At 39.7% G+C, this 12,176-nt stretch overlaps 1 protein-coding gene across 2 annotated transcripts in view; it reads left to right on the forward strand.

The window, feature by feature from the left end:
• IL6ST (interleukin 6 cytokine family signal transducer) overlaps nt 1-11,141 on the forward strand; it is a 32,897-nt gene extending 21,756 nt beyond the window's left edge. For both annotated transcript variants that reach the window (XM_054652593.2, XM_077171022.1), the window contains exons 13-16: nt 839-979; nt 2,187-2,283; nt 3,577-3,658; nt 4,497-11,141. In XM_054652593.2, the coding sequence (XP_054508568.2) occupies nt 839-979; nt 2,187-2,283; nt 3,577-3,658; nt 4,497-5,222 (1,046 nt within the window). In that variant the 3' untranslated portion in view covers nt 5,223-11,141. The remainder of the gene's footprint in view (nt 1-838; nt 980-2,186; nt 2,284-3,576; nt 3,659-4,496) is intronic.
• Nucleotides 11,142-12,176: the final 1,035 nt, after the last annotated feature.

Raw genomic sequence — 12,176 nt, forward strand, 5'->3', positions numbered from 1 at the left:
TATAGCTGGCAATCTGTTCTGAGAATGTAAAGCCGGTGTCTGAGCCATAATGCTCCTCCGTAAGGAACAGAAAGTCCCTAGTAAAGAATTCAGAGCATTCAGTCTATATATAGCAGGGTACTGAGTTTAGTTTCTGAGAGCTGATTTGTGAGTATTGTGCTCCCATATTGCATCTAAATACAGAATGAATGATGGTATATCAAGATGATGGCAGACTATCAAAAGGAGTTGACTGCGTTTAACTATGGTAAAACCTTAAGAAAAGGAAGTGGGAACGAGTTTTTTTAACCCTTCTAGAGCTGTAGATCAATATCTTATTATGTAAATGATCTTGTTTGAAGTGCATCTTAGTTTTCAGTAGTGTATATGACCTGCAGGCATACTACGGGCATCTGGCACTATCAAAACTTTAATTTTTAGATTTGCTTAAATTGGAAGGGCCAGGTACTTATGCCATACCTATGTCTTACTATTCCTTACCTTGGTTTTTTTCTGGTCAGTACTAGCAGTTCCTCATTAGCACTGTTTGGCTTACTAGACAGACTTTAAGCCTCAATTATACTACCAGTTTATTTTGTAGATGCATTCTGGGGGAAAAAATTTCAGAGGAAATGAAATATAGAAAGAGACTAAATTGAGACACCTAAACAGAAACAAATGAATCTCAGCATTTCTTGTACAAGTTTGTAGTCTTTGAATGTTCCATTTTCCATCTGCTACGTGTTCTGTTAAAACTATCTTTCACATCTGCAGTCTTGATGTCTTAGTGTTGCTGTTTTTGTGGAGATGCAATTTGTTTGTAGTTTATAGAAAACTACAAATTTTTTCTTCTCTTTAGTTGTGACAGTGGATCCTTCCAAGACAGAGTACACCCTTTCCTCTCTAACCAGTGACACACTGTATACTGTGCGGATGATGGCATCCACGGATAATGGAAGCAGGACTGGTCCTGATTTCACATTTACTACACAAAAATTTGGTAAGGCAGAGTGGCACAATTGGTAGAAGTAGGAATTTATGTTGCAACAGTACAGCAGGGCTCTGTGAAAGATGTGTTAGAAGGGGAAGGTGATTTTATTTTAAAGTTTCAGTTAGAGTCAACTTGCAATGTTCATAATACCTGGGTGGTTTGTCTAGTGCTCTTTCACTAAGAGGTAGTTTAGTCAGGATTTTTCTGATTATATAGAGAACAAGATATGCTCTGCAAATCTCATGAATTGCACTTTTTGTTATTAAGTATGCTGGTTTGGGTGTGTTTTATGTATACTTCAGGTTATAATGTTTTGCCCTGACCTTTAATGAGTCACTAGGTTTTACCCAGTGGCCTTGTCTCTTTTGGTGTCCAATGGCATCTACCCCTAGTCAGAGTCTTTGTTTTAATCCTGATAAGGTGTGCTGAATAAGCTGTAGAGATGTGTGCCTGTATCTTAATCTGCTGATGTAGGTGCCAGTCAGCATTCTCAGAGCCCTTTCGTGTTTTGTCATATCACTGTGAAAGTTTTCTGCAGGTCTTTACGGAGACTCATTTTGAATAGTTAAATTCATTGTATGTTCAGCTTTAGAGTGCTTCTTATATGTAAGGGTAACAGCAACATTACTAACTGAATTTAATTGTGGAAGACACTTAAATTTAGTGGAGGCTTTTTTTTCTGTGTAGTGTTGCTCTTCCCTAAGCATTCTCCAAGGTTTACTTAAGAATGTGTATAACATTAGAAGGAATACATAACAATAATGCAAACTTTGGTGTTCACAGGCAGAGGAGAGCTTCATGTACAGAATAAACTGATGGATGAGTAGTGATGTTGTTTACTTTACTTATTTGACCATGACTGTGTTATGAGAGCCGTGGGGCACTGAAATACCATGGCAGCAGATGAATTGGCGAAGATGTTACTGTCATACCTGCCCAAGCTACAAAATTATTTGCTCTGTCAGTATTACAGCTTCTAGATCAGCCCATGGTTTTTTTTGATGCAAGGCACTAGATTGTCAGCGCAGATCTTTTCATGTTTCCACTAGAAGACACTTTTTGTATGGTGAAACGGTTCTTCTGAATGTGAAGCTTTAAGACTGAGCATTGATGTATTTCAGTTTCAGGTTCTCCCTAATCTTTTGGAAATATGTACTGCTGTTGAGTTCTTTAAATGCCAAAGTGGGCTGTAACTGCTTCTTTTTGCCTCCTTCAGGAAAAGGAGAAATTGAAGCCATAGTTGTACCTGTGTGTCTGGCATTCCTGTTGATTGTGCTCCTTGGAGTTTTGTTTTGCTTCAACAAACGTGACCTGTAAGTACAAATGAACTCTTCCTCTTATATTTCTGAGCATAACAGAAATGGCAGTAATTTATACCAACTCAGTTAAGTATTCTTCAGTTAGAGCAGAAAAAAAGTTAAAACATGCATATATTGATTGGTGTTAAAAACTTCTGTGTTTTCCATGGGAAGCCAGGGCCTCTTCTGATACTGATTTTTTACTGTTAATTACACACATACTAAGTGTTCTATGATTCAGTAGTGCAAGAAATTAATGCTTTTCTTGCTGGACATAGCTAGGATTAGCTTTGTTAGATTTTGATCAGGATAAACTGTTTCTTAGTCATCCTGTGAATGGAGTTATGGTCCCTAGTTGTGAAGATTTGGAAATATTTTCCTTGTATTTGGGCTATTTAATTACAGCATTAACAAATGTGAAGCTTTATGACAAAAAAAAAAAAAAAAAATTAGGCAGACATCATGATCTGCAGTAACTGTGCCTGTTTACAGACTTCTGGGAAGCAACCTGCCTCCTCCTGCTCCCCCACCCCAAAGCTCTTGTCTGTGGCTATAACCAGGGTGTCATTGCTGCAGTGTTTCCCCTGCAAGGTGTAGCACCTCTCCTATGTCCCCTGCCAAGTTTCCTTTCTTTCTTAAGACAGCATTTTATGCCCTTTTCCTTTTGACCTCCCTGCTGTTCCTAAAATTAGTTCTTAATGGATGTCAGTTGGAAGCCCCATCTTGAATTGTTCTTCAGAGTTCTCCTCCTCAACAGAGGATCTGTTGTTGGATCTGTTTATAAAGAGCAGGATAGATGCATCAGTTTCAAAGCTGGTTTGGTTGAGGGTGATGTATCAACAGAAGCTTCTGATTTTAAGTAACAGTACATTCTTAAGAGTTACAAAGTAAGTTTTTCTTCCATTTTTTTTATTTGTGAAGTTAGCTTAGATTTGACCCTTGGTATTCATCGTTATAGTAAAAGAAGTAGGATTGAATTTTCATACTGGCATGCATCATAAACTACCTGAGTAATAGCTCTGTACATTCTAGAGTGCTATAAATTTGAAAATCTCTCACTGTTACCATTTGTTGTTTTGTGTTACATTGATAGCTGTATCTAATGTATGGAGGAGTTAAGTGCAGTGCTATGCTTCGCTAAGTAGTATAGCCTCATACAAAGATGAAAAGTAACCCAGACAGCATTCTTATTTGGAATACAACATTTCCATGTAAGGGAGTGGTGTTCTGGATTCTGCTGTGGTTGCTGTGAACAGGGAATTTGGGGAGTGCATCTTATGACTTTATTCCATTTTTAATCCTTTACAGAATTAAGAAACATATCTGGCCTATCGTACCTGATCCATCCAAGAGTAACATTGCTCAGTGGTCTCCTCAAGTTCCAGCCAAGGTAATACTCACCTTTCTGCATCCTGTATCTTCCTAGTCTGCAAGGTTTCAGATAAAATAACCGGTGGGAATCTTCTGTCTTCTAGCAGACATGGATTTCAAGGAAAAACTTGAATATTAAGTTTTATTGACATTGTGATACAATATGGTTAGAAGACTTCATTGCATCTGTAGATTCTGCATTAGATTTACATGGCTCTTAGCACAAATTCACAGTCCAGCATGGGCTTTAAAGTTGTGAGTTAGTTTCAGCTTGCTAGTTGGAATGGTCAAGTACTCATTTCTTTGCTCATTCATGGGAAATCACCATTAAGTAAACAATTAATGATTCCTATTCTTAAAACCCTGAAGTGGCTTATCTGCACAGTTCAGTTACGAATGAGAGAGAAGACTATAAACAGTTCCTCCTGAACGAGAAGATGGCAGCAAAATTTATGCCACATGTGGGATGAATGACCAGGCAAACTTTTTTCAACAAACTGTGGCTAATTTCTTTAAAGAAATATTCTGATGTTGAGTATATTATTTGAGGTAATGTATGGTTCTCAGTATAGAATGTTCCTGTGCTGCACAGCAAATGCTTCCATCTTTACAGCTCTTAAGAATAATTAAAATATCCACTATCACTTTAGAATAGCTGCATAATTAAGACTCTGTATTGGAAACAAAGCTGTAGCCTTCATTTTTTAACTCATGCTTTGGAGATATTGCCAGACTTAGTAAAGAGAAAACTTAGATGAAGAAAATCAAAGACATTATGAATAAAAATTCATATTTATTGAGGCTTTTGATTTGTAACATAACCTTCCTCTTAGGCAACATCCATCTCTTTCTTTCAGCATAACATCAGTTCCAAAGATCAGATGTACCCAGAAGGCAGCTTTACAGATGTAAGCGTTGTAGAAATAGAAGCTGATGACAAGAAGTCTTTTTCAGAACAAGATCTAAAACCCTTTGACTTGCTTAAAAAAGAAAAAAGTACTTCAGAAGGACACAGCAGTGGTATTGGAGGATCCTCATGCATGTCTTCTCCTAGGCAAAGTGTCTCTGACAGCGATGAAGGTGAAACGACACAGAACACTTCAAGCACTGTACAGTACTCGACTGTGGTGCTTAATGGCTACAGAGACCAGACACCTGTACAAGTCTTCTCAAGGTCTGAGTCAACTCAGCCCCTGCTAGATTCAGAAGAGAGATCAGAGGATCATGCTGGAGGAGCTGACAGTACACCACAGAGGCAGCAGTATTTCAGACAAAATGGTGGTCAGGATGAAACCAACACAGACAGGCCATGCTTTGAAAGAACAAAGCAGATTACTCATGCTAATGAGGGAGATCTTGTTGGATTTGTTCAACTGCAGATCTCAGGTCAGAGTTCACAGCCATTGGGACTTGGGATGGAAAAAAATACCCAGGAAGCTGCTGTATCAAATGTTTTACAGACATGTACTGAAGGACAAACTGTGAGACCTGAAACAGTGGAAGAAAATCCACTTTCAGTTGATGAAATGCCAAAAAGTTACCTCCCGCAGACTGTGAGACAAGGGGGCTATATGCCTCAGTGAGAGAAAAGACTGGCTCTGTTTAGGCCTTCATTAGTGCCTGTTCACATCTTCCCCTGTGTTTCTGATAAAGTAAGCTAGGTATTTTTATCTTAATGCAGATAGAAAAATTAAGCAAAGAGTAATTTGACAAAATACAATAAGGACTGTTTTTGTGGAAAATTTCCAGTCCAGACCTACTGGAGATTTACTTTTATGCACTACATAAAACCTTACATCTGGATAGCTGAACAAGCCTTTGTGCTACATTGGGCGTGTTGTATCTCTTCATAACAGAATTTCACATGATTGAAAAGGTCAAGTTTTAAATATCCACATCAGCCAATAGACCTCCCAGAAGAAACACTTCGATGCCTGGCAGTGTACGAGCCTAAAAAGCCAGCTCTAGTTGCATAGTGCAGCTTTGTGCAAAAGTAAGACTGAAGCTCAGTATTCTGACATGGAAGAATACTTGTGTGATACACTTTTCAGTAACTTAATTGACTTAGTGAATTTTGACTTGGCCCAGTGCCTCAATTTTCAGCTTACCAGACCTGCAAATCATGTTTAAAACCAATAAAAATTAAATAGAACTTGCTATGTTGTACAAATAGGAAAACACCAAGATCACTTGAATCTGAATGCTACTATAGTAACTGATACTTTACCTACATTTAGATATGTGTACACATGAACTATAGAGTAATTTGGCCTAAAAAATGTGCCTTGCAACTTGACGCACAGCAATTCAGTCTTGTAGTCAAAAGTTTGGGAATCAGAAGACAGCACAGATCAGCAGTTATTTAAAGGCTTTGTACCCCAGCCACTGTTTGATTATATAAGACTTCTGTGATCATACATGCCTTTGTTTAATAAGTGCACCTTTCTTGTGTACAGCTCAAGTAACAGGCTGTAAGCTTTTACCATTTTGCTCAGTGCTCAGGAGAAAGGCAATATGACCTTCTTCTGACAGACTGCAGCTATTAGTGTGCTGTAACCTCGCTGCTAGTACTGCAGGACATCCTTGAAACTAAAAGCAACCAAAGCATTGAAGTCATTGGTGCACAAAACACTTAAGTGGTTGTTAAAATTCCTGATTTTAAAAATTCCATTTTTTCTTAATGTCTCACTTTTTCCCTGCTCACACAGTTTATATTTTTTTGAGGAAGCTACATTTCTTGGAAACTTCTTCTACCAGTGTTTAAACAAAAATTAAATTACAGGACAATAAACCCCTTTTCCAGTGATAACCATAAATTTTATGGCACTCTTAAAATTTTTTTTTTATTAATTCTAAATCTAATATAGGCTAATCAGCTTTCTAATCTGACACTAACAAAAATGCATTTCAAAACACTAAATGCTGTTTTGTGAGACTAAAACAAGTGTTTTATTTCTCCTTCAGCAAAATAACTATGTATTTAAGACCACCTGAAACCTTTTGTGCTGTGACCTCTGGTACTGCTGTTCTGCAGAGCACTTGCTAAAAGCCCTTGAAAGGCCTGTGTCAGTATCATTTCATCTTCCCTTGTCTGCCAGCTTGTGTGGAAGGATGGGTGTACATGTAAATGTCCACATGTGAATTATGCTTTTGTTTCAAAGAAATCGAGTGCAAGAGCAAATTTGTAAGATTACCTCTTGAAGTTTGGAATATTTAAAACAGATAAAGAATGCAGAGTCTTTAACAGCATTTCAGTATTCCACAGTTCCTTTCTCCTGACAGTATTTTTCCGTATCTAGGCACTTTTTTTAATTAAAAAGCTATGTTTCAGCTTACTACAAATAGACCTTTCTTCAGACCAGTCCTCTTCCTTTTCACCCCACTGCACCTCAGCACCTTTAAACTCCCTCCCCGAGGGCAAAGGTGTAATGAAAACTGCTGTCATGAGACAGCAGAGAGACCATCTTTCATTTTTCAGAGGTTGAAGAAGCATTCCTTTTTTGGAACACATTCCTCTTGGAAGAAATAGCAGTTACTTTACTGGGGGATGAGTTACCTTCTCTATGCAAACTTCACAGTCACTGTAGAAACTACAAGTAAAAGGGAGAGTCTCTGTTGGGCAGTGTGCATGCTTATTAGAACTGCCCAGCAGCCAACTGCATTCAGTCCATCTTCTCATCTCTGAAGTATTATAGGCCACTACCTGCTTTGTAGTTGTCCTGGTTTAGGGCAAATTTGAGAGGAAACTTCCAAAGGAGTCTCTCTAAAAAGCAAATGCAAGCAGCCCCTCCCCGTACTGTTATGTGAAAAGATTTCCTTGGAGAAAAGTGGGAAAAAAACTGTTTATTTAAAAGGCAAAGTAGTTACAAGCATAAAAAATGAATAATATTGAACACTAAAACTTCTCAGTGTTCTGAAGAGATGGCAAATTCAGAAAGTCCTTGTTGTGGGGTGTACCTTGGCTCGCTCAGTCTCTTATCAGTCCCTCCTGTGCTGTACAATGCCATCTCCTGGTTCCCAATAGCCACAGGTGTGAGCTCCCAGTGTTTTTCTGGATTTTCAGTCCAGAGCAGGGCTGAACAGCTCCAAGAAAAAGAAAAGCCACAGTCTGGGGAACTTGTCTGCCTCAGCCAGCTAAAAACTAACTAAAAGCAAAGGAGAGCTTCCTCCAGTGTCTGTGCTGCAGACAGTGCAGTCTGTGAGGAGGATGCAGGGAGCAAGGGCAGTCCCTGAGGATAAACTCTGTGCTTCTTCTCCCCCCTCAGCTCTCAGAACCAGTCTCAAAGGTGCAGAACTTAATACCCAGCATAAACAGAACAGACAACTGGGGATACAAGCATCATAAAGTCACCCTAGGACAGTAGTCTAAACAGTGCTGCAAAGGTCTGGATGTTTGCAAAACATGTTGATGAGTTTTTTTAATACGTTTTTGTGGTTCAGTAATACTAACTTTTGATAGCATATGTTATTTGAGGGAGAATGTCAGGTAGTCCTTAAGTTGCTACTTGCCATTCTGTAAAGAGAAAGCATTTTCTTCTCAGTTGCTGTTAATCGTGGACCACTCAAAACTTAACTGCTGCTTAACAGTAGTAAGAGATTCTGCTTTTTAAAGTCTGTGCTAACAAGAGTTCTGGCCTGTCATTTCTGGTATCTTTCATTGTTGTTTATGGGCCAGTGGTAATAAACTCAAAGAATTGAGTGGGTCCTTGAGAAAGTTCTGGCTGGCTGGCAGTGACATGCTCTTTTTGAGACAGAGCATTTATCTAGGGCTATAATACTAAAGACTAAGCAGGAGCTCCTAGTGGGTGAACAGCTTGTAGAAGCCACAATACATATGAATAACAGGTATACAGCTAGTTCATAAACCTATGTGCCAAATACATTGTGCAGTGTTCAGGGTTTAACAAGATTTTGTACTTTGGACTGTAAAAATCTAAGTGTATCAAATAGTTGCATACAGGTTTTTAAGAGTATCTGCAGTGTAATTATAGCAATCCACTGAAATTTTCTGAGCTTGGCTCTAACATAGTAACTCAAGAAAAAGTTTTCTCCCTCCTCCACCTCCCCTACCCCCTTCACCAATGGCTATTGGTGCATGTAACAAAATAAAGGCATTAATAAAGTCACATTTCAGTATAGACACTTTCATGTCCATCTTGATTTCCTGGACTGGAATTTTTCAGGTACAGGTGGAACACTAGTTGTAAGGACTGTTAATTTGGTGGTGAGGAAGGGAGACTAGTAGAAATATATTAGCATATTTGAAAAACCTCTTAAAATGCAGGCTGGTTAATAAATGCTCCTCTGTTTACAAGAGAAGTGAATATATTACCTTTGTAGTTCTATTGTGGTGGTTCTGTTAGACCAGGAGATGATTGGTATTGTTTTCTGGAGTGTGTTGGCTTACTTTAAGAGCAGATAGTCTAGGAATGTCCTCTCCTGCTGTATTGAAAATCTTGAGATTGCTTCATACGTGCTATTATAGAAAATTAAGCTGCCTGTTCCACCTTAACGTGGCAGTACAAGCACAGTAGAGCAAAACTTTTTCTAAACTTTGTTCTGGAGAGTTTATGACAAGTATGTGCTTGTCTGGTACAGAAGCGTAGCAAAAGCTGTGAGAAATCTTGGCCCTTGGGAGGATGAGGGAGTTTGCATGCTAGGGCTGAGTCCCATTCTTGGGCTCTGGAGAAGTCCTGTAACCTGGGTGGGAGCTTCAGCTTTGTAAATCCTGAGCTTTGTCAGGTGGTTAAAACATGTGGGGTCACCTCTGCTGATTTAAGTTAATAGTTTAATTAGAGATAGGTCTCAGATACCCAAGATCCACATCACTGTATCCTGCAATGGAGTTGACTTCTCAGTGGGATCTGAAAATCCAGACACTGTCAGATTGTTAATAGTCTGCCCCACTCCAGGACATACACATTTTGCATTGTAATTTATGTGCATTAAATGGGACTAAATACACTAGTTTATTTTCCCCATTAGACAGTGGTTGTAGTTGAGATTAACTGTTATTTGAGTGCATTCCTTTAACTGGGTTAAAAAGTTCTCTTGACTGAGACTGTAAGAGTTCCTTAATCCCTATAACCTCTTGTCTGTCTGCAAGGATGGATATATATATAGCCATTTTAAATTCCAGGAGTTGCTTGTAGTATAATACAGGTGAAGTTTATATAAAAATGTTGAGTCTTCTGTCATGAAACAGCTGTTAGGGAATTGCAGCCAACCCGAGTCTTCAGCTTTGCTTTTGATCCAGAAAACTGCAGTAAAGTGGAGGTATGAGTGCAAAAATCTGGAGGAGGTTGAAATTAAGTATCTTGTATTGGATTCATGAATTTCCATTTCTCTTCCTTTAAAGTGAAAGCATCAGTAAAACAAACAAAAAAAAAACCTAAAAATCATGTGAATTTGCTTTCACTGTTGTTTCCTTTGTAGGACTTGTGCAATCTGAGCCATTCTTGAAAATAAAAGCAGTGCTGACTTAATGCACAAGGATGCATTTCTAAGGCCACAAGATTTGATAAAACAAACCTAAAAATAATAGTGAAGGGCCAGATTTCAACAATTGTCTGCTTCCCTGCCTCTTAACTGTAGTGCAGAGAGAGGGTGGGCAGTGAGTACCTCCCAGAATGCAGCCTTAGCCAGTACTTGTATTTATTTGCAAAGACAACCTGAAGGGGATATATGCAATAATGTCATTGCTACTCTGCAGAAGCACACTTCTGTAACAATAGATGAAAAACACTTATGGCACAACTGTTGACTGATGGCTGGAAAGCTCCACATCCTCCTGCTCAGACTGAAGTGTCAGCTGTTCTTCTCTGGGGATCACGGGCGTGGCAGATGGGCATTCTCTGCAGTGTGAAACTGATAACACCTATCACTTTTCATCATCAAAGCACATATGTTAATGGATCCAGTCAACTTGCCGTATTTTTTTAAATACACCAGTTTTGTTTACAGTGTCACATCTAGCCTGACACTTTGATACAGCCAGGGATTGTCTAGTAACCAATTGCTTTTATTTGGGGATAAGAAGTTACTGGTCACCCAGTTTGCTGTGCCAATATATGCATCTAGGTGAGCGGAGGTGTGGGACACAGGAACAGATGTACCAACAAGGAAAGTGCCTTGATGCTGGATTGGATGGCTAGTGAATGTAAACATTAAGTTAAATTTTGCTATGTACTTAAACTAAGTATGGCCGATTAAGCTAGTGGTAATTTGAATGCCAGCTTTAAAGGGCTTGCATACTCCGGCCAGAGGTTAAACTTGTAAATTGCTGCATAAGCTGTCTCTGTATGGAAATGTGTTTTAATACCTGTTCACTGTCTTTATTCTTTTGCAAGCTGCATGTGTATTGTCATATAAAATCTGCTTTCTACAATTTATTTTGATGGTCAGTTTTGAATGGCTTCCTCTTTGTTACCCGACTGAGCCTGAATGTTGCATTTCTGTAGTACATAATATGTAGAAAAAAACAAAACAAAATTCCACATTTACCTTTTGTGCTGGAGTCAGTGTTTTTGTAAGGCTGACCAAGTAGTAACCACAGAAGAAGGGTCTGGGCCACTGCTTCACACACAAGAAACAGAGACATGACCATGACATTCCTGGATAAAAGGCTACTTCATTGCACCTGTGGCCACGTTCAGCAGCAGGTGAATGCTTTTTAGTCCTGCCTTTGTAATTGCTCCTGGAAACAGAAACAATGCTCTCTTCCCACACAGTCCCATTTCCATGAAAGGCATCCCTGACTTGGCTGGGTCTGGCACTGCTCTCTGCCTCATCTGGGTTTAGTTCTTTTGTTTCTCATGGGTGGAGGATCCTCACAGATTTATATCTCAGTATTTAAAAATGGTAACATCACAGTACTGAAAAAGCAGAGTGGGGTCTTCAAAGGCTGGTCACCTTCACAAACGGCTTTAAGGTGGGCAGCTGGGGAAAGACTGCTCCTCCTTCCTGGCTGAAGTCCTCATTTGAATAGAATCAGATTCCTGCAAAGCTGAGAGGGCAGAGGGGTGGGGAAAGGGGTGTTCCATTACATGTCACCAGAAATTATTGCCATAGAAGAGCCATCCCAGGCATGTCATGCATGAGTTAATGCTTGGTGGTGTTAGATGCAAAGACTCCTTTTCCAAAATATTGGTTTACTGCACAGTTGTTCGCTGACCACTGTTTCACCTTAAGGCCCTTCACCTTTCTAGAGAGCCACAGCATTTTTGCGTGTCCTGCTCCCCTGTGCTCACAGCTGATGAGCATTGGCGCAGTTGAGCCCCACAAGGAGCACAAAGTGTGTGCAGAAGAGGAGGCAGCAGTTTGTCCTTTACAGGCTGCTCCCTGCTGCCAGAGCAAGACAGGAAACATGTACTTGGGCACTGTACACTCAGAACTCCAGAAGCAGCTTGGTTCCTGGAAGGAAGCAGTTTTCCATCCCCATGGCAGAGGCCAGCAGAGTCTGGAGCACAGGAGCAGGAGGTGTGCCCAACCATGTTCTACCTTAGCAGCAGCTAGGTCTGTCCAGCCAGGGTGGGCAC

This window comes from Agelaius phoeniceus, chromosome Z (assembly GCF_051311805.1).
Source record: "Agelaius phoeniceus isolate bAgePho1 chromosome Z, bAgePho1.hap1, whole genome shotgun sequence".
Taxonomy (NCBI): Eukaryota; Metazoa; Chordata; class Aves; order Passeriformes; family Icteridae; genus Agelaius; species Agelaius phoeniceus.